General features: G+C 51.8%; 1 protein-coding gene across 1 annotated transcript in view; it reads left to right on the top strand.

The window, feature by feature from the left end:
- The window catches only part of MYBPC3 (myosin binding protein C3), a 337,466-nt gene that overhangs the window by 230,559 nt on the left and 82,725 nt on the right, over positions 1–24,182 (top strand). Inside the window, exons 26-28 of the mRNA XM_069221629.1 lie at positions 1,100–1,234; positions 8,907–9,074; positions 18,617–18,705. Of these exons, the coding sequence (XP_069077730.1) occupies positions 1,100–1,234; positions 8,907–9,074; positions 18,617–18,705 (392 nt within the window). The remainder of the gene's footprint in view (positions 1–1,099; positions 1,235–8,906; positions 9,075–18,616; positions 18,706–24,182) is intronic.

A 24,182-nucleotide genomic window follows, 5' to 3' on the forward strand; every position in this document is an offset into this window, starting at 1 on the left:
ACCTACAGACCCCTCCCCGTCCCTCCCACTCTGCCCCACCTGCAGACCCCCTCCCTGTTGCTCCCCACTCTGCCCCACCTACAGACCCCCTCCCCATCCCCATTCTGCCACACCTACAGACCCCTCCCTCCACCTCCCCACTCTACCCCACCTACGGACTCCCTCCCTCTCCCTCCCCACTCTACCCCACCTACAGACCTCCTCCCTGTCCCTCCCCACTCTACCCCACCTACTAGACCCCCTCCCTGCCCTCCCCACTCTACCCCACCTACAGACACCCTCCCCTTCCTTCCCCACTCTACCCCACCTAGAGACCCCCTCCCTGCCCCTCCTAACTCGGCCTCATCTACAGACCCCCCTCCATCCCCACCGGCCCCACCAACAGACCCCCTCCCCCGCACCTTCCCATCCGGCCCCACCTACAGACCCTGCTTGCCATTATTCCCCCATTGGCCCCACCTACAGACCCCGCTCCTCATCCCTCCCAACTCAACTCCCCCTACAGACACCCCTCTCAGCCCCTCCCCACCAGGCCTGACCTACAGACCCCTTCCCCACCCCTTCCAACTCGTCCCCACCTACAGAACCCCTCTCCCTGTCCCTCCCCACTCGGCCCCATCTACAGTCCCCCTTCCCTGTCCTCCCCACCTGGCTGCACCTACAGACCCCCCACCTTCCCACTCTGCCCTACCTACAGACCCTCTTCCCTGTCTCTCCCCACTCAGTCCCACCTATAAACCCCCCTTTCTGTCCCTCTCCACTCCCAGACCTAACTCGGCCCCACCTACAGACCCCCTCTCAGTCACTCCCCACTCTGCCCCACCTACAGACCTCCTCCCTGTCCCTACCCACTCTGCCCCACCTACAGACCTTCTCCCTGTCCCTACCCACTCTGCCACACCTACAGACCTTCTCCCTGTCCCTACCCACTCTGCCACACCTGCAGACCCCCTCCCATTCGCTCCCCACTCTGCCCCACCTACAGACCTCCTCCCTGTCCCTACCCACTCGGCCCAACCTACAGACCCTCCTCCTCACCAGACCCCAGTATAAACAGATATGATGAGACCCATCATTTATCACTTTGTTGTGTCTCCAGCTCCTCCAAGTGAACCCAACAACCTGTCTGTGGAGGACATCTCCGACACCACCATCACCCTGCGGTGGAGGCCACCGGAGCGCATCGGGGCTGGTGGCCTGGATGGCTACCTCGTGGAGTACTGCAAGGAGGGCTGTAAGTATCTGTCGTGGGCCAAGGACCCCACGGTGTCCCTCAGGGGGGCAGTGTCACTAGTGCAGTAACTCTCGGGGCAGGGGATGCTGGGCCCATTGCAAGAAAAGTCTGCAGAGTCCTGAGTCTGGTGTCAGGGACCAGCAGCCTTGGCAACCGGAAACACCACACACACAGGGACATCTTTAGGACTTTGGGGGGCCTGGGCCAAGCACTGGAGGCTCCTGTTTGCAACACTTTTGAATGTATGAATCAGTTTCATCTTCCACGCCCTCTTTGGCCAGGTCACTGACAGGGACAGACACTGGTACAAATTCAAATGTGTCTACATCTAATATTCAGGGACAGTGAGGTGTGTTTTCAATATTGTAACACAGCAGCAACTCATTAATATTACTGCAAATAATCCCTTCCCATTCCTCATATGTGAGGTCCTGCTTTGACCTAAAATAAACTTTTTATGGATGTTGCATCAACCATAAACACAACATTTCTCTGCAAAATGTCTGTAATATACTCTCATACCACCCACATTAAAAAAGGTAGTTAAAACGATTAGCTCAAGAATTACCCAAGGTCATCAGGACAGAACAGAGCTGGCTCTATCAGGGGACCCTGAAGGCTGGGGCCAGAGCCCCCTTTGCCCAGGCTTTAAAACATCACTGCACACACACCTCTTTCAGCTGTCTAAAGGTACGACCTTTGACCTAGAGGCTATGTAAGCTACGTCACAGCCCGCCGCCTTAACCCTTAACCATCAGTAGCACACAGCACAGCCCAAAGCCTTGTTACAGGACAAACACGTACACACTCACAGCAAAGCCTTGTTACAGAAAGACATGTACACACTCACAGCAGAGCCTTGTTACAGGAGAAACATGCACACACTCAGAGAAGAGCCTTGTTACAGGAGAGACATGCACACACTCACAGCAGAGCCTTGTTACAGGAGAAACATGCACACACTCACAGAAGAGCCTTGTTACAGGAGAGACATGCACACACTCACAGCACAGCCTTGTTACAGGACAGACACGTACACACTCACAGCAGAGCCTTGTTACAGAGAGACATGCACACACTCACAGAAGAGCCTTGTTACAGAGAGACATGCACACACTCACAGCAGAGCCTTGTTACAGACAGACATGCACACACTCACAGCAGAGTCTTGTTACAGGAGAGACACGTACACACTCACAGCAGAGCCTTGTTACAGGGGAGACATATACCCACTCACAGCAGAGCCTTGTTAAAGAGGGACATGCACACACTCACAGCCTTGTTATAGAGAGACATGCACACACTCACAGCAGAGCCTTGTTACAGGAGAAACATGCACACACTCACAGCAGAGCCTTGTTACAGGACAGACACGTACACACTCACAGCAAAGCCTTGTTACAGGAGAGACGTACACACCCACTGCAGAGCCTTGTTACAGGAGAGAGGTACACACCCACTGCAGAGCCTTCTTACAGGACAGACATGTACACACTCACAGCAGAGCCTTATTACAAGAGAGATGTACACACTCACAGCAGAGACAAGCCTTTTTACAGGAGAGACATGCACACACTCACAGCAGAGCCTTGTTACGGGAGAGACATGTTCACACTCACAGCAGAGCCTTCTTACAGGAGAGACATGTACACACTCACAGCAGAGCCTTGTTACAGGACAGACGTACACACTCACAGCAGAGCCTTGTTACAGGAGAGACATGCACACACTCACAGCAGAGCCTTGTTACAGACAGACATGCACACACTCACAGCAGAGTCTTGTTACAGGAGAGACATGTACACACTCACAGCAGAGCCTTGTTACAGGGGAGACATATACCCATTCACAGCAGAGCCTTGTTACAGAGGGACATGCACACACTCACAGCCCAGCACAGCCTTATCATAGAGAGACATGCACACACTCACAGCAGAGCCTTGTTACAGGAGAAACATGCACACACTCACAGCAGAGCCTTGTTACAGGACAGACACGTACACACTCACAGCAGAGCCTTGTTACAGAGACACGTACACACTCACAGCAGAGCCTTGTTACAGGAGAGATGTACACACTCACAGCAGAGCCTTGTTACAGGAGAGACATGTACACACTCACAGCAGAGCCTTGTTACAGGACAGACATGTGCACACTCACAGCAGAGCCTTGTTACAGGACAGACATGTACACACTCACAGCAGAGCCTTGTTACAGACAGACATGTAAACATTCACAGCAGAGCCTTGTTACAGAGAGACATGTACACACTCACAGCAGAGCCTTGTTACAGAGAGACATGTAAACATTCACAGCAGAGCCTTGTTACAGAGAGACATGTAAACACTCACAACAGAGCCTTGTTACTGGACAGATATGTACACACACAGCAGAGCCTTGTTACAGAGAGACATGTACAGACTCACAGCAGAGCCTTGTTACAGAGAGACATGCACACACTCACAGCAGAGGCTTGTTATGGGAGAGACATGTACACACTCACAGCAGAGCCTTGTTACAGAGAGACATGTACACACTCACAGCAGAGCCTTGTTATGGGAGAGACATGTACACACTCACAGCAGAGCCTTGTTACGGGAGAGACGTACACACTCACAGCAGAGCTTGTTACGGGAGAGACATGTACACACTCACAGCAGAGCTTGTTACAGGACAGACGTACACACTAACAGCAGAGCCTTGTTACAGGAGAGAGGTACACACCCACTGCAGAGCCTTGTTACAGGAGAGAGGTACACACCCACTGCAGAGCCTTCTTACAGGACAGACATGCACACACTCACAGCAGAGCCTTATTACAAGAGAGATGTACACACTCATAGCAGAGACAAGCCTTTTTACAGGAGAGACATGCACACACTCACAGCAGCGCCTTGTTACGGGAGAGACATGTACACACTCACAGCAGGGCCTTCTTACAGGAGAGACATGTACACACTCAAAGCAGAGCCTTGTTACAGGACAGACGTACACACTCACAGCAGAGCCTTGTTACAGAGAGACATGTACCCACTCACAGCAGAGCCTTGTTACAGGAGAGACATGTACACACTCAGAGCAGAGCCTTGTTACAGGGGAGACATATACCCACTCACAGCAGAGCCTTGTTACAGAGGGACATGTACACACTCACAGCAGAGCCTTTTTACAGGAGAGACATGCACACACTCACAGCAGAGCCTTGTTACAGGACAGACACGCACACACTCACAGCAGAGCCTTGTTACAGGACAGGCGTACACACTCACAGCAGAGCCTTGTTACAGGACAGACACGTACACACTCACAGCAGAGCCTTGTTACTTGAGAGACATGTAAACACTAACAGCAGAGCCTTGTTACAGGAGAGACATGTACACACTCACAGCAGAGCTTGTTACAGGAGAGAGGTACACACCCACTGCAGAGCCTTGTTACAGGAGAGAGGTACACACCCACTGCAGAGCCTTCTTACAGGACAGACATATACACACTCACAGCAGAGCCTCATTACAAGAGAGATGTACACACTCACAGCAGAGACAAGCCTTTTTACAGGAGAGACATGCACACACTCACAGCAGAGCCTTGTTATGGGAGAGACATGTACACACTTACAGCAGAGCCTTCTTACAGGAGAAACATGCACACACTCACAGCAGAGCCTTTTTACAGGACAGACGTACACACTCACAGCAGAGTCTTGTTACAGAGAGACATGCACACACTCACAGCAGAGCCTTGTTACAGGGGACACATGTAGACACTCACAGCAGAGCCTTGATACGGGAGAGAGGTACACAATCACAGTAGGGCCTTGTTACACGACAGACATACACACTAACAGCAGAGCCTTGTTACAGGAGAGACATGCACACACTCACAGCAGAGCCTTGTTACAGGACAGACATGTACACACTCACAGCAGAGCCTTGTCTCAGAGGGACATGCACACACTCACAGCAGAGCCTTGTTACAGGACATACATGTACCCACTCACAGCAGAGCCTTGTTACAGGAGAGACGTGCACACTCACAGTAGAGCCTTGTTACAGGACAGACATGTACACACTCACAGCAGTCTTGTTACAGGAGAGACATGTACACACTCACAGAAGAGCCTTGTTACAGGACACACATGTACCCACTCACAGCAGAGCCTTGTTACAGGAGAGACATGTACCCACTCACAGCAGAGCCTTGTTACAGGAGAGACATGTACACACTCAGAGCAGAGCCTTGTTACAGGGGAGACATATACCCACTCACAGCAGAGCCTTTTTACAGAGGGACATGCACACACTCACAGCCCATCACAGCCTTGTTATAGAGAGACATGCACACACTCACAGCAGAGCCTTGTTACAGAAAGACATGTACACACTCACAGCAGAGCCTTTTTGTCAGGAGAGACATGCACACACTCACAGCAGAGCCTTGTTACAGGACAGACATGCACACACTCACAGCAGAGCCTTGTTACAGGACAGGTGTACACCCTCACAGCAGAGCCTTGTTACAGGACAGACACGTACACACTCACAGCAGAGCCTTGTTACAGGAGAGACATGTAAACACTAACAGCAGAGCCTTGTTACAGGAGAGACATGTACACACTCACAGCAGAGCTTGTTACAGGAGAGAGGTACACACCCACTGCAGAGCCTTGTTACAGGAGAGAGGTACACACCCACTGCAGAGCCTTCTTACAGGACAGACATGTACACACTCACAGCAGAGCCTCATTACAAGAGAGATGTACACACTCACAGCAGAGACGAGCCTTTTTACAGGAGAGACATGCACACACTCACAGCAGAGCCTTGTTATGGGAGAGACATGTACACACTCACAGCAGAGCCTTCTTACAGGAGAAACATGCACACACTCACAGCAGAGCCTTTTTACAGGACAGACGTACACACTCACAGCAGAGTCTTGTTACAGAGAGACATGCACACACTCACAGCAGAGCCTTGTTACAGGGGAGACATGTAGACACTCACAGCAGAGCCTTGTTACGGGAGAGAGGTACACAATCACAGCAGGGCCTTGTTACAGGACAGACGTACACACTAACAGCAGAGCCTTGTTACAGGAGAGGCATGCACACACTCATAGCAGAGCCTTGTTACAGGACAGACATGTACACACTCACAGCAGAGCCTTGTCTCAGAGGGACATGCACACACTCACAGCAGAGCCTTGTTACAGGACATACATGTACCCACTCACAGCAGAGCCTTGTTACAGGAGAGACGTGCACACTCACAGTAGAGCCTTGTTACAGGACAAACATGTACACACTCACAGCAGTCTTGTTACAGGAGAGACATGTACACACTCACAGAAGAGCCTTGTTACAGGACACACATGTACCCACTCACAGCAGAGCCTTGTTACAGGAGAGACATGCACACACTCACAGCAGAGCCTTGTTACAAGAGAGATGTACACAATCCCAGCATAGCCTTGTTACAGGACAGACGTGCACACTCACAGCAGAGTCGTGTTACGCAGAGACAAGTACACACTCACAGCAGAGCCTTCTTACAGGACAGGCATGTGCACTCTCACAGCAGAGCCTTCTTACAGGACATACATGTACCCACTCACAGCAGAGCCTTGTTACAGGACAAACATGTGTACACTCCCAGCAGAGCCTTATTACAGGAGAGAGGTACACACCCACTGCAGAGCCTTCTTACAGGACAGACATGTACACACTCACAGCAGAGCCTTGTTACAGGAGAGACATGTACACACACAGCAGAGCCTTGTTACAGGACATACATGTACCCACTCACAGCAGAGCCTTGTTACAGGAGAGACATGCACACACTCACAGCAGAGCCTTGTTACAGAGAGACATGTACACACTCACAGCAGAGCCTTGTTACAGGACATACATGTACACACTCACAGCAGAGCCTTGTTAAAGGAGACACATGCACACACTCACAGCAGAGCCTTGTTACAGAGAGACATGCACACACTCACAGCTGAGCCTTGTTACAGGACAGACACGTACACACTCACAGTAGAGCCTTGTTACAGAGAGACATGTACACACTCACAGCAGAGCCTTGTTACAGGGGAGACATGCACACACTCACAGCAGAGCCTTGTTACAGGACAGACACGTACACACTCACAGTAGAGCCTTGTTACAGGACAGACATGTGCACACTCACAGCAGAGCCTTGTTACAGAGAGACATGTAAACACTCACAGGAGAGCCTTGTTACAGAGAGACATGCACACACTCACAGCAGAGCCTTGTTACAGGACATACATGTACACACTCACAGCAGAGCCTTGTTACAGGACAGACACGTACACACTCACATCAGAGCCTTGTTACAGGAGAGACATGTATACACTCACAGCAGAGCAATTGTTACAGGACAGACACGTACAGACTCACAGCAGAGCCTTGTTACAGGACAGACATGTACACACTCACATCAGAGCCTTGTTACAGACAGACATGTACACACTCACATCAGAGCCTTGTTACAGGAGAGACATGTACACACTCACAGCAGAGTCTTGTTACAGGAGAGACATGTACACACTCACAGCAGAGCCTTGTTACAGGGGAGACATGTACACACTCACAGCAGAGCCTTGTTACAGGGGAGACATGTACACACTCTCAGCAGAGTCTTGTTACAGGAGAGACGTACACACTCACAGCAGAGCATTGTTACAGGACAGACATGTGCACACTCACAGCAGAGCCTTGTTACAGGACAGACATGTGCACACTCACAGCAGAGCCTTGTTACAGAGAGACATGTACACACTCAAAGCAGAGCCTTGTTACAGGAGAGACGTGCACCCTCACAGCAGAGTCTTGTTACAGGACAGACATGTACACACTCACAGCAGAGTCTTGTTACAGGAGGGACGTACACCCTCACAGCAGAGTCTTGTTACAGGACAGATGTGCACCCTCACAGCAGAGTCTTGTTACAGGAGAGACATGTACACACTCACAGCAGAGCCTTGTTACAGGGGAGACATGTACACACTCACAGCAGAGTCTTGTTACAGGAGAGACGTACACACTCACAGCAGAGCCTTGTTACAGGACAGACATGTGCACACTCACAGCAGAGCCTTGTTACAGGACAGACATGTGCACACTCACAGCAGAGCCTTGTTACAGAGAGACATGTACACACTCACAGCAGAGCCTTGTTACAGGAGAGACGTGCACCCTCACAGCAGAGTCTTGTTACAGGACAGACATGTACACACTCACAGCAGAGTCTTGTTACAGGAGAGACGTACACCCTCACAGCAGAGTCTTGTTACAGGACAGACGTGCACCCTCACAGCAGAGTCTTGTTACAGGACAGACGTACACCCTCACAGCAGTCTTGTTACAGGACAAACGTGCACCCTCACAGCAGAGTCTTGTTACAGAGAGACATGTACACACTCACAGCAGAGCCTTGTTACAGAGACACGTACACACTCACAGCAGAGCCTTGTTACAGGAGAGAGGTACACACTCACAACAGAGTCTTGTTACAGGACAGACGTGCACCCTCACAGCAGAGTCTTGTTACAGGACAGACGTGCACCCTCACAGCAGAACCTTGTTACAGGAGAGACGTACACCCTCACAGCACCCTGTTGACACCTTGTCCTCCCCCCACAGCCTCGGACTGGGTCGCTGCTCACCCGGACCTGACGGAACGCTCCAGTTTGGTGGTAAAGGACCTCACCACCGGCGACAAGCTCTGGTTCCGGGTCCGAGCCCAGAATATTGCGGGTCTGAGCGAACCGGTGACGCTGAAGGAGGCCATCACCATCCGCGAGATCATGCGTAAGTGCCGCGCAGCGCCTCAAAGCGCACAGCCTGCCTGCGGAGGGAGGGAGTTATTACACAACACGAGCAGTCACTGAAGAGTCTCCTCGAAGAGACGGAACCATCTGTGGCTTCTAAGCACTATGTCTGACCTCTACCTCACACGAGGAGCTATACAGGCCCTTCTTTCATAGAGGGGGGCACGGACACCCCCAAAGTAGTAACATCACAAGGAGTGCCGCCCCCAGGAGCCAGCCCCCCAGTGACTGGTGCCAGCTGGGTCCATCTCCATACTTACCCCAGGAGGGGGAGACCCCCCAAGACCCTAGGGGTCACCAGTCACACATTGTGGGCCCCAGACACCAAACAGGCCGCGGACCTCTAACTCCCCCATCTGCCCCTGCTGCATGCCCATGGGGGGGTCGGCCTTTGGCGGGGTGCAGGTATTGGCGTAAGGGGGGCAGAGTAGGTTAAGAAGCCGGTCAGGACCTTTGATGAATGTTTAACTACAAGGCTGACCCCTCCCTGTGGGGCCAAGGAGACCCAGGCCTCTCGCCCCTGCCCCATGTTCACTACTGCAGACAGGGTGCCAGGGCACTTGTAACACCCCCTCCAGATGGGTATGGAAGAGGGGAGCCCCAGGGCACGGCGAGGGGGCACCAAAGACCCTCACAAATCTTATGAAGGGTTGGGAGGGGGGGTTGTTCAGAGTGGGACAGAAATTTTGGGGGCACCAGGGCCGGTGACATGAGGGCTGCAGGGGGAAAGTGCGGGGGGTTCTACCATAGAGTGTCTGACCCCCCAATACATAAATCAGCATCCGTCCTCGCGATGCTGCATTCTGGCTAATTCCTGGATGTGATTGGCAGGAATGTTTCCGGAGGGGTCCAGCCACCCTCACATCCTGCCACCCGCGCACATCATCAGTTAATGCCCAACAGAGGCACGAATGACAGATGCGCGTCCCTCAGTGAGCTCCCTCACAGTGCCCGTTATTTAGAAAAGTTGCCTGTTTTGGGACCCTCATAACTTTTTAAACTCATTTCATAGGCTAAACTTTCAACCAAGTTTGGTTCAAAGTGGTTGGTGGGGGGGGGGGGGTATGAAGGTGAAATGTGTATTTCATTGATTCTCTCCCCGCTTTGTTTTTCCTCTGGTCCGCACCAGGCCAGGTCCTGAGGGGTCCCACAGGGGGGCTCTGCACCGGGTTAACGGCCCCTTCACCCCCGGGGCAGTGCCAGGGCCGGACCCATGGGAGATGGGTTGGTGACCTCACACCGCCCACGTGTGCCCCCTCACCCCCGGGGCAGTGGCAGGGCAGAGCCCATGGGAGATGGGTGGGTGCCCTCACACCGCCCACATGTACCCCCTCACCACCGGGGCAGGGCCAATAGGAGATGGGTTGGTGCCCTCACACCGTCCACCTGTGCCCCTCACTCTCCAGGCCGGGTCCTGAGAGGTCCCACAGGGGTGCTCTGCACAGCGTTAACAGCCCCCTCACCCCCGGGGCAGTGCCAGGGCCGGACCCATGGGAGATGGGTGGGTGCCCTCACACCGCCCACCTGTGCCCCCTCGCCCCCGAGGCAATGCCAGGGCCGGACCCATGGGAGATGGGTGGGTGCCTGTAGGAGGCTGGACTGGCTTGTAGTGAGTACCAAGGGGTACTTATACCTTGCACCAGGCCCAGGTATCCCTTATTAGTGTACAGGGTGTCTAGCAGCTTAGGCTGATAGATAATGGTAGCTTAGCAGAGCAGCTTAGGCTGAACTAGGAGACGAGTGAAGCTCCTACAGTACCACTAGTGTCATATGCACAATATCATAAGAAAACACAATACACAGATATACTAAAAATAAAGGTACTTTATTTTTATGACAATATGCCAAAAGTATCTCAGTGAGTACCCTCAGTATGAGGATAGCAAATATACACAAGATATATGTACACAATACCAAAAATATGCAGTATAGTATTAGAAAACAGGTCAAACAATGTATAGTTACAATAGGATGCAATGGGGACACATAGGGATAGGGGCAAAACAAACCATATACTCCAAAAGTGGAATGCGAACCACAAATGGACCCCAAACCTATGTGACCTTGTAGAGGGTCGCTGGGACTGTAAGAAAACAGTGAGGGTTAGAAAAATTGCGCACCCCAAGACCCTGAAAAGTGAGTGCAAAGTGCACTAAAGTTCCCCAAAGAGCACAGAAATCGAGATAGGAGAATTCTGCAGGAAAGACACAAATCAGCAATGCAACAACGATGGATTTCCAGACGAGGGTACCTATGGAACAAGGGGACCAAGTCCAAAAGTCACAAGCAAGTCGGAGATGGGCAGATGCCCAGGAAATGCCAGCTGTGGGTGCAAAGAAGCTGCTACTGGACAGTAGAAGCTGAAGATTCTGCAGGAACGACAAGGGCTAGAGACTTCCCCTTTGGAGGAAGGATCCCCCACGCCGTGGAGAGTTGTGCAGAAGTGTTTTCCTGAAGAAAGACCGCAAACAAGCCTTGCTAGCTGCAAGTCGTGCAGTTAGGGTTTTTGGATGCTGCTGTGGCCCAGGAGGGACCAGGATGTCGCCAATTGCGTCTGGGGACAGAGGGGGCATCGAGCAAGACAAGGAGCCCTCTCAGAAGCAGGCAGCACCCGGAACAGGCACTACAAAGAGGAGTGAAACGGTGCTCACCCGAAGTCACACAAAGGAGTCCCACGTTGCCGGAGGACAACTTAGAAAGCCGTGCAATGCAGGTTAGAGTGCCGTGGACCCAGGCTTGGCTGTGCACAAAGGATTTCCTCCGGAAGTGCACAGAGGCCGGAGTAGCTGCAAAAGTCGCGGTTCCCAGCAATGCAGTCTGGCGTGGGGAGGCAAGGACTTACCTCCACCAAACTTGGACTGAAGAGTCACTGGACTGTGGGAGTCACTTGGACAGAGTTGCTGGATTCAAGGGACCTCGCTCGTCGTGCTGAGAGGAGACCCAGGGTACTGGTGATGCAGTTCTTTGGTGCCTGCGGTAGCAGGGGGAAGATTCCGTCGACCCACGGGAGATTTCTTCGGAGCTTCTAGTGCAGAGAGGAGGCAGACTACCCCCACAGCATGCACCACCAGGAAAACAGTTGAGAAGGCGGCAGGATCAGCGTTACAGAGTTGCAGTAGTCGTCTTCGCTACTTTGTTGCAGTTTTGCAGGCTTCCAGCGCGGTCAGCAGTCGATTCCTTGGCAGAAGGTGAAGAGAGAGATGCAGAGGAACTCTGATGAGCTCTTGCATTCATTATCTAAGGAAATCCCCAAAGCAGAGACCCTAAATAGCCAGAAAAGAGGGTTTGGCTACTTAGGAGAGAGGATAGGCTAGCAACACCTGAAGGAGCCTATCAGAAGGAGTCTCTGACGTCACCTGCTGGCCCTGGCCACTCAGAGCAGTCCAGTGTGCCAGCAGCACCTCTGTTTCCAAGATGGCAGAGGTCTGGAGCACACTGGAGGAGCTCTGGGCACCTCCCAGGGGAGGTGCAGCTCAGGGGAGTGGTCACTCCCCTTTCCTTTGTCCAGTTTCGCGCCAGAGCAGGGCTGAGGGGTCCCTGAACCGGTGTAGACTGGCTTATGCAGAAATGGGCACCATGTGTGCCCATGAAAGCATTTCCAGAGGCTGGGGGAGGCTACTCCTCCCCTGCCTTCACACCATTTTCCAAAGGAAGAGGGTGTAACACCCTCTCTCTGAGGAAGTTATTTGTTCTGCCTTCCTGGGCCAAGCCTGGCTGGACCCCAAGAGGGCAGAAACCTGTCTGAGGGGTTGGCAGCAGCAGCAGCTGCAGTGAAACCCCTGAAAAGGCAGTTTGGCAGTACCCGGGTCTGTGCTACAGACCCGTGGGATCATGGGATTGTACCAACAATGCTAGGATGGCATAGAGGGGGCAATTCCATGATCTTAGACATGTTACATGGCCATATTCAGAGTTACCATTGTGAAGCTACACATAGGTAGTGACCTATATGTAGTGCACGCATGTAATGGTGTCCCCGCACTCACAAAGTCCGGGGAATTGGCCCTGAACAATGTGGGGGCACCTTGGCTAGTGCCAGGGTGCCCACCCACTAAGTAACTTAGCACCCAACCTTTACCAGGTAAAGGTTAGACATATAGGTGACTTATAAGTTACTTAAGTGCAGTGTAAAATGGCTGTGAAATAACGTGGACGTTATTTCACTCAGGCTGCAGTGGCAGGCCTGTGTAAGAATTGTCAGAGCTCCCTATGGGTGGCAAAAGAAATGCTGCAGCCCATATGGATCTCCTGGAACCCCAATACCCTGGGTACCTCAGTACCATATACTAGGGAATTATAAGGGTGTTCCAGTATGCCAATGTAAATTGGTAAAATTGGTCACTAGCCTGTTAGTGACAATTTGAAAGAAATGAGAGAGCATAACCACTGAGGTTCTGATTAGCAGAGCCTCAGTGAGACAGTTAGTCATAACACAGGTAACACATACAGGGCACACTTATGAGCACTGGGGCCCTGGCTGGCAGAGTCCCAGTGACACATACAACTAAAACAACATATATACAGTGAAATATGGGGGTAACATGCCAGGCAAGATGGTACTTTCCTACAGTGCCCTCACACCGCCCACCTGTGCCCCCTCACCCCCGAGGCAATGCCAGGGCCCATGGGAGATGGGTGGGTGCCCTCACACCGCCCACGTGTGCCCCCTCACCCCCGGGGCAGTGCCAGGGCCGGGCCCATGGGAGATGGGTGGGTGCCCTCACACCGCCCACGTGTGCCCCTCACTCTCCAGGCCGGGTCCTGAGGGGTCCCACAGGGGGGCTCTGCACCGCGTTAACGGCCCCCTCCAGGGCTGCACGTCAGCTGCTCGGATGCCTGGCAGTCCGGCACATTACTGGTGGCTTCCCAGGCACTCCACAGGCTGCCCACTAATCCCCTGGTGTCTGCTGCAAGAGCTATAAAGAGCTGCTAATCCTGCGCTCCTCGCGCCCTCTCCTCTGGGTACTGCCAGGGCTGGACCAGTCCTTAATTTGTAAATTGAAAGGTGCCAGTGCACAAAGCCCTCCTCTGAAGCACGGGGTTGCTGCTTTTAAATGTGCGAGCACAGAATACTGAGGCAGCGTAATCCTGAAGCCATCTCGGGCCTCTTCAATCCATATAAAGCCACTCCCTGCCCCTTCAGCTCACTCTAGCAGCTTTCTGCTTTCTCCCTTTCTGACGCTTTTTCGTTTTTCTCATCCTCAGTCTTTCCCATATTTGTCTTTTGATCGCAGCAAATGCTTGGGCCAGGAGAATAAGCCCCGGCCCTCACAAATAAGTGCAGGTGCCCAGCACCGTAAACAACAGGCACAAAGTAAGCACTGGCTGGGACGCATGGGAGGTGGGTGTACCCTCACACCGCCCACCTATGCCCCCTCTCCACTGGGGCAGTGCCAGGGCTGGACCCATGGGAGGTGGGTGTGCCCTCACACGCCCACCTGTGCCCCCTCTCCACTGGGGCAGTGCCAGAACTTGACCCATTGGAAGTGGGTGAACCCTCACACCGCCCACCTATGTCCCTCTCCACTGGGGCAGTGCCAGAACTGGACCCATTGGAAGTGGGTGAACCCTCACACCGCCCACCTATGCCCCTCTCCACCGGAGCAGTGCCAGGCTGGACCAATGGGAGGTGGGTGTACACCTCACTCACTGGAGCAGTGCCAGGGTGGACCCATGGGAGGTGGGTGTACACCTCAATCACTGGAGCAGTGCCAGGGTGGACCCATGGGAGGTGGGTGGGTGCCCTCACAATGCCCACCTGTGCCCCCTCTCCACCCTAGCAGTGCCAGGCTGGACCCATGGGAGGTGGGTGGGAGCCCTCACACCGCCTACATGTGCACCTTATCTCACCAAGTTAGCTGCCAGGGCAGTGCTGCCGGGAGGTGTAGGACGCTGGCTCTATATGTGCAATAAGGTGAAGTACGCGTGCAGAGAATCCAGTGGATCCCCAGTTGGTTTGCAGAGGCTATAAGACAGGTCTCTGTTTGTGGTAGTGTGGGCAAGCAGCTCGGCTCATCAGAGGGCAGTGCTAAGCGTGTGTTGTACTCCAAGAGGTAGTAAATGAGACACACAAAGAATAAATCAGAGACCAATGTAGAAAAATAATACTTCTGTTGATATATGTTTCAAACCCAAGAACTTCCTAATCAGGTAAGTAGACGTTTAAGCATAAATGCTTTTCACTTGCAAAAGTGGACACAGTGCAATTTCAGAGTTCTTCAATGTTAACCTATGGGAGGAAAACAAAGTCAGCACACAGGTACTTGATGACGACTTACAAGACCAATCTCAGAGACTTAGGTTAGGCACTGGGCAATGGTCAGTAACACCCCAACAGATCACTCCGGGCAGCACTAGGGCAGCCAGGTGCAGAGCTGTAGTGCAGTGTCGGGTGCCCAATGTATTTCAATGGGGATTGGTCTCTGTGGAAAATAGGCTACAGGCTCTGGCTAGGAAGCCAGTCGGGGAAAACCAACAGGTAGGTAACAAATGTGTGGTGCTCGGGGACTTAGATGCACTTTTGGTCCTCTTCACCAAGGCCCAGGGGCAATAGATGCAGGGGTGTCCTTTGGTGTTGGGTTTCTGTGTCTGGGAGCACTTGCTGGTGAGTGGGCCCTGTGGTCTGAGGCTGCAGGCGTCATCGTGGAGTCCTTGAGGGGTAAAACCAAAGTGGACTCGAGCTCAGGAGAGCTGGGGGACGTCAGCTGGGGGTCCACTTCAGCTCAGGCCATGGGCGACAGTTTCAGTGGTTGCCTCAGGTGTCGGTTTTCTCTCACCACAGAGGTTGTGGGAGAGTCGCCTGCATGCAGGGGCTGCGGGTGACTTCGGTGAGTCCAGGAGGGGTGAAACCACAATGAACTCGGACTCTGGGAGTCTTGCTGGCACCGGAGCTCCACTCCAACTCTGGTCGGTGATGACGGGCGGAGTAGTGACTTCAGGTGTCGGGTCTTTGCGATTCTGGAGGCTGCAGAGTTCCTTTGTCAGAGTTTGTTTGGGAGCAAGTCCACCACTCATTGGAGTCTTGAGTCATTTTTTAAGGCAGGCAGCCCTCCTGGGTTTCTGGAGGCTCAGCTGCAGGATGAGCCGTCTTTTGGTGCAGAGTCCATCGAGGGTTGCAGATAGGCCGGAGAGGTTGGTACCAGGTCAGCTGCTTCTTTTCTCTTCTTCTGCTGGTGCAGCTCTTCTGTGTCCTTGGGGTTCTTAGCTTGTCAGGATCTGAGTTCTTGGGTTCAGGGCTGCCACCTAAATACTCAATTTAGGGGTGTTTACAGGAAGTGCCAGTTGGGGTCACATGCCAGCCAGTGCTGGGAGCCAGGGGGGCCTCCAGTGGTAGCGGTCAGACGGAAGGGGGCATTGGTGAAAGAATCAATCTTAAATAAAGGTTTGATTTATCCACATTTTAGGCGCAGCCAATAGGAGTAAAGCGTCAATACAAAAATCAGTCCAACACTTTCACCCTTCAATGGTCCCCAGCGGACCCCACCACTGTCACCCACCTTCTGCCTCCCACTCCCTCCTGCATCCCATGTGCCATCCCACCATCTGGTCCTGGGGTGCTGAGGGTGCCAAGTCCCCACTGAGCCACATGGCAGGCTGTCCCTTAGAAGCCCTATGGGGGCATGAAGCACCTTTTCCAGGTGCCCCCCTCCCAGTAGCCTGCCCCTCACCTCGTGGGTTCATGCCCCTCCCCCTGCAGGTCACACCACTGAGCCCTTGTGTTCTTTGAGTGACCCCTTCCCAGCTCCTCCCGGCTGCTGAGGCCGCCTTCATCCCTCCGCTGGAGGCCAAGACCTCCACGGCTGTCTCTGGCTGCTGAGGTCACCTTCATCCCTCCTCTGGAGGCTGAGACCACCATGAACATCTCACACTAGGACCACTACCTCCTCTGGAGGACCACTACCTCCACGGCCCTCTCTAGCTGCTGATGCCAACCTTCATCCCTCCTCTGGAGGCCGAGACCTCCATGGCAATCTCCATGGCCGCCTCTGGTGCTGATGCCAGTCTTCATCCCTCCTCTGGAGGACCACTACCTCCATGGCCACCTTCATCTCTCCTCTGGAGGCTGAGACCTCCATGACTGTCTCTGGCTGCTGAGTCTGGCCTCCATCCCTCATGTGGAGGCCGACACCTCCATGGCTGTCTCTGGCTGCTGAGGCTGGCCTCCATTCTTCCTCTGGAGGACCAAGACCTCCATGGCCACCTTCATCCCTCCTCTGGAGGCCAAGACCTCCATAGCCATCTCTAGCTGCTGAGGCTGGGCCTTCATCCCTCCTCTGGACAACCTCCATTCCCTCATCTGGAGGCCGATACCTCCGTGGCCATCTCTGGCTGCTGAGGCCAGCCTTCATCACTCCTCTGGAGCCCAAGATCTCCATGGCTTCCTCTGGGTGCTAAGGACGCCCCCAGAATCCCCTCCTCTTCTCCCCCCAGGGTCAGGAATCATACGGATGTACCAGTCTTGCGCATTGGCGGATAGCACAGGCGTGTCTTTCTCGGTCTCTTCCCACATACAAAAAGGGGAAGGTGACGTCAAGCTTTGCGGACTTGGCCTTGCTACTGGTAAAGCGCCTTTTAACTAGACGCTGGAAAGCAACCACTGCACCCTCGGTGATGCAGTGGAGTACAGAGGTGAGGGAGTGGGGCGCGGGAGAGATCGCAGCCCTGCGATGGGAGGAGAGCAGGGGTTTACGACGGTGTCCCATAGCATTAGAATGGGATGCACTCATAGTCTTTAAGAACACCTGTGAAAACGACCCGAGGAATAGGTGAGGAAGAGGGTTTTGTCATCCACATAGGGCTGGGCCTTCTATGATTCACAAGTATGGAATAGAGATAGCAGACACAGGGTATGACGTCAAGAACAGTAGTTCTACAAGCTACTAGACCAACATCCGGCATGGATCCACGCCATAAATACATGACACATAACGGAGAACTAACGCTAAACAGTATTACAGCGTGCCCACCACACAGGACCCCTGTCAAGTTCATGGGGGGAGGGGGGTGGGGAATGCTAATGGTTATTGGAGGAAACATAAGCAGGTATCGAAGTTGTGCATGTTATGGACAAATGACTAACCTATATGATGTATCGAAAAAGACCACACAGATATGATGTATGGTGGTCAGGTTGAGCAGATATATACAACAGCTGCACTTTACTTGGTAGGGATCCAGTACAGAAGACACGCTATCCTGTAATGTGTAACATGTGAGGTGTTATATAAACTGTGACGAAAAAAACAATAAAAATGTGTTAAAAAAATATATAATACAGCACTGGCATGCCTCACAAGCTCGTGGACACAATTACACAGTCACATGTATGTGCACACCTGCACACAGATGTAAAGACTCTCACTGGTGCACAATCTACACACATCAGCAGACTGAGATATGCACTGACAGATACACTTCCGCACACATGGGAGCAGAATGATGCACACCTCGTAGGTCACTTGGGCTCACAAGACCTTCTGGTCTTTCACAGTTGTTTACATCCACATTTCTTGCCTTTCACAGAGAAGCCCAAGATCTGGATGCCACGGTACCTGAGGCAGAAACTCGTGAAGAGGGTGGGAGAGACGGTGAACATAGTGATTCCATTCCAGGTAATACCCTCTTCCATGTGCAAGCACTTTTCTGTGCATAACCCTTCACGAGCAAACCATTTCACAAATAAACCACTTCACGAAAAACCACTTCACGAAAAACCACTTCACAAGCAAACCACTTCACGAACAAACCACTTCATGAACAAAGCGCTTCACAATCAAACCGCTTCACGAACAAACCACTTCACGACCAAACCACTTCACGAACAAACCACTTCACGAACAAACCACATCACGACCAAACCACATCACAACCAAACCACTTCACGAACAAACCGCTTCACAATCAAACCACTTAACGAACAAACCACTTCACGAACAAACCACTTCACGACCAAACCACTTCACGAACAAACCACTTCACAATCAAACCCCTTCACAAACAAACCCCTTCACAAACAAACCCCTTCACAACCAAACCACTTCACAATCAAACCCCTTCACGACCAAACCCCTTCACGACCAAACCACTTAATGACCGAACCACTTAAGGACCGGACCACTTAAGGACCGGACCACTTTACAACCGAACCACTTAATGACCGAACCACTTAACGAGCAAACCACTTCACGAACAACCCACATCACAACCAAACCACTTCACAATCAAACCCCTTCACAGACAAACCCCTTCACAACCAACCGCTTCACAATCAAACCACTTCAAAATCAAATCACAACCAAACCACTTCACAATCAAACCCCTTCACAGACAAACCCCTTCACGACCAACCCCTTCACAACCAAACCACTTCAAAATCAAACCACTTCACAAACAAACCCCTTCACAACCAAACCCCTTCACGACCAAACCCCTTCACGACCAAACCACTTAACGACTGAACCACTCAACGACCGAACCACTTAATGACCGAATCACTTAACGACCAAATCACTTAACGACCGGACCACTTTACGACCGAACCACTTAATGACCAAACCACTTCACGAGCAAACCACTTCACGAACAACCCACATCACAACCAAACCACTTCACAATCAAACAACTTCACAAACAAATCCCTTCACAACCAAACCCCTTCACAACCAAACCACTTCACAAACAAACCACTTCATGAACAAACCACTTCACGACCAAACCACATCACCACCAAACCAATTCACGAACAACCCACATCACAACCAAACCACTTCACGAACAACCCACATCACAACCAAACCACTTCACAATCAAACAACTTCACAAACAAATCCCTTCACAACCAAACCCCTTCACAACCAAACCACTTCACAAACAAACCACTTCATGAACAAACCACTTTACAACCAAACCACATCACCACCAAACCAATTCACGAACAACCCACATCACAACCAAACCACTTCACAATCAAACCACTTCACGAACAAACCCCTTCACAACCAAACCCCTTCACAAGCAAACCACTTCACAAGCAAACCACTTCACTACCACACCACTTCACGAGCAAACCCCTTCAAGACCAAACCCCTTCAAGACCAAACCACTTAACAACCAAACCACCTTATGACCAAAACACTTTACAACCAAAACACTTCACCACCATAACCCTTCACAATCAAAACACTTCACGAACAAACCCCTTCATGACCAAACCCCTTCACGACCAAACCACTTAACAACCAAACCACTTTACGACCAAAACACTTTACGACCAAAACACTTCACCACCAAAACCCTTCACAACCAAACCACTTCACAAACAAACCCCTTCACAAACAAACCACATCACAAACAAACCCCTTCACGAACAAACCCCTTCACAACCAAACCACTTCACAAGCAATCCCCTTCACGACCAAAGCACTTAACGACCGAACCACTTAACGACCAAACCACTTAACGACAAACCACTTCATGACCAAACCACTTCACTACCACACCACTTCACAACCAAACCCCTTTACGACCAAAACACTTTACGACCAAAACACTTCACCACCATAACCCTTCACAACCAAACCACTTCACGAACAAACCCCTTCACGAACAAGCCCCTTCATGAACAAACCCCTTCACGACCAAACCCCTTCACGACCAAACCCCTTCATGACCAAACCACTTCACTGCCATAACCCTTCACGACTAAACCACTTCACGACCAAACCACTTCACAACCAAACCACTTCACTGCCATAACCCTTCATGACCAAGCCACTTCACAACTAAACCACTTCACAACCAGGCCACTTAAAGAACAAACCACTTCAAGACCAAACCCCTCCACGAGCAAACCACTTCATGACCAAACCACTTAACGACCGAACCACTTCACGACCATAACTCTTCACGAGCAAACCACTTCACAAACAAATCCCTTCACAACCAAATCCTTCATGACCAAACCCCTTCTCCAACCAACCCCTTCACATCCCAGCCCAGAAATAGTGGTGCTTTATAACTGTAATCAGCCAGTTAGCATCATTCCAGGATTATGTTATGTTGATTTGTATAGCACATTAATCACCCAAGAGTGTATGTAGGTGCTTGGACATGTGTGTAGTTTTGTGTTTCCAAAGGTGCTTTTACGAAGAGCCAAGTGTTCAGGGTCCTGCTTCTTGGCTCTGGAGGGCCCTGTAATCGACTCCACACCGTACAATGGGGAGGCTCTTCCTGTGATGTGGGACCAGTTTGTAAATCCCTGGACAAAAAGTTGCTATCGGAGTGTGCACAATCTTTAGCACCTGTCTCTTGTCATTTGTATACATGGAGTACACATGTGTGCAAACTGTCTAAAGTGACACTGTGTTCACAGGATGGCCCTCAGCAGAAGTATCATAGGTTTCAGGCCACAAGGACTGAAAGAGACGGCAGAGTGTGTCTCTGATACAGTAAACTGGGCCACAAGGAATGAGAGAGCAAAGTGTGTCTCTGATACAGAAGAGAGGGCCACAGGGACTGAAAGAGACAGCAGAGGGCGTCTCTGATACAGAAGACAGGGTCACAAGGACTGAGAGAGACAGCAGAGGGTGTCTCTATCACAGAAGACCGGGTCACACGGACTGAAAGAGACAGCAGAGTGTGTCTCTGATACAGACTACAGTGCCACAAGGACTGAGAGAGACGGCAGAGGGTGTCTCTGATACAGTAAAATGGGCCACAAGGAATGAGAGAGCAAAGTGTGTCTCTGATACAGACGACAGGGCCACGGGGCCACAAGGACTGAAAGAGACAGCAGAATGTGTCTCTGATACAGACGACAGGGCCACAAGGACTGAAAGAGACAGCAGAGTGTGTCTCTGATACAGAGACAGGGTCACAAGGACTGAAAGAGACAGCAAAGGGTGTCTCCGATACAGAAGACAGGGCCACAGGGACTGAAAGAGACTGCAGAGGGTGTCTCTGATTTGGAAGACAGGGTCACAAGGACTGAAAGAGACAGCAGAGTGTGTCTCTGAAATGGAAAACAGGGTCACAAGGACTGAGAGAGACAGCAGAGTGTGTCTCTATCACAGAAGACAGGGTCACAAGGACTGAAAGAGATGGCAGAGTGTGTCTCTGATACAGAGACAGGGTCACAAGGACTGAGAGACAGCAGACTGTGTCTCTGCTACCGAAGACAGGGTCACAAGGACTGAAAGAGACAGCAGAGTGTCTCTCTGATACAGAGACAGGGTCACAAGGAATGAAAGAGACTGCAGAGGGTGTCTCTGATACAGAGACAGAGTCACAAGGACTTAAATAGACTGCAGAGTGTGTCTCTGATACAGAGACAGGATCACAAGGACTGAAAGAGACAGCAGGGGGTGTCTCTGATACAGAAGACAGGGCCACAAGGACTGAGAGACAGCAGAGTGTGTCTCTGATACAGACGACAGGGTCACAAGGACTGAGAGAGACAGCAGAGTGTGTCTCTATCACAGAAGACAGGGCCACAAGGACTGAAAGAGACAGCAGTGTGTGTCTCTGATACAGACGACAGGGCCACAAGGACTGAAAGAGACAGCAGTGTGTGTCTCTGATACAGAGACAGGGTCACAAGGACTGAAAGAGACAGCAGAGTGTGTCTCTGATACAGACGACAGGGCCACAAGGACTGAGAGACAGCAGAGTGTGTCTCTGATACAGAGACAGGGTCACAAGGACTGAGAGACAGCAGACTGTGTCTCTGCTACCGAAGACAGGGTCACAAGGACTGAAAGAGACAGCAGAGTGTCTCTCTGATACAGAGACAGGGTCACAAGGAATGAAAGAGACTGCAGAGGGTGTCTCTGATACAGAGACAGAGTCACAAGGACTTAAATAGACTGCAGAGTGTGTCTCTGATACAGAGACAGGGTCACAAGGACTGAAAGAGACAGCAGAGTGTGTCTCTGATACAGACGACAGGGCCACAAGGACTGAAAGAGACAGCAGTGTGTGTCTCTGATACAGACGACAGGGCCACAAGGACTGAAAGAGACAGCAGTGTGTGTCTCTGATACAGACGACAGGGCCACAAGGACTGAAAGAGACAGCAGTGTGTGTCTCTGATACAGAGACAGGGTCACAAGGACTGAAAGAGACAGCAGAGTGTGTCTCTGATACAGACGACAGGGCCACAAGGACTGAGAGACAGCAGAGTGTGTCTCTGATACAGACGACAGGGTCACAAGGACTGAGAGACAGCAGAGTGTGTCTCTGAAACAGAAGAGAGGGCCACAAGGACTGAAAGAGACAGCAGAGGGTGTCTCTGATACAGAGACAGGGTCACAAGGAATGAAAGAGACTGCAGAGGGTGTCTCTGATACAGAGACAGAGTCACAAGGACTTAAATAGACTGCAGAGTGTGTCTCTGATACAGAGACAGGGTCACAAGGACTGAAAGAGACAGCAGAGTGTGTCTCTGATGCAGACGACAGGGCCACAAGGACTGAAAGAGACAGCAGTGTGTGTCTCTGATACAGACGACAGGGCCACAAGGACTGAAAGAGACAGCAGTGTGTGTCTCTGATACAGACGACAGGGCCACAAGGACTGAAAGAGACAGCAGTGTGTGTCTCTGATACAGAGACAGGGTCACAAGGACTGAAAGAGACAGAAGAGTATGTCTCTGATACAGACGACAGGGCCACAAGGACTGAGAGACAGCAGAGTGTGTCTCTGATACAGACGACAGGGTCACAAGGACTGAGAGACAGCAGAGTGTGTCTCTGAAACAGAAGAGAGGGCCACAAGGACTGAAAGAGACAGCAGAGGGTGTCTCTGATACAGAAGACAGGGTCACAAGGACTGAAAGAGACAGCAGAGTGTGTCTCTGATACAGAAGACAGGGTCACAAGGACTGAGAGACAGCAGAGGGTGTCTCCGATATTGAAGACAGGGTCACAGGGACTGAAAGAGACGGCAGAGTGTGTCTCTGATACAGAGACAGGGTCACAAGGACTGAAAGAGACGGCAGAGTGTGTCTCTGATACAGAGACAGGGTCACAAGGACTGAGAGACAGCAGAGTGTGTCTCTGATACAGAGACAGGGCCACAAGGACGGAGAGAC

Source organism: Pleurodeles waltl, chromosome 3_1 (genome assembly GCF_031143425.1).
Source record: "Pleurodeles waltl isolate 20211129_DDA chromosome 3_1, aPleWal1.hap1.20221129, whole genome shotgun sequence".
In the NCBI taxonomy this organism is placed as follows: Eukaryota; Metazoa; Chordata; class Amphibia; order Caudata; family Salamandridae; genus Pleurodeles; species Pleurodeles waltl.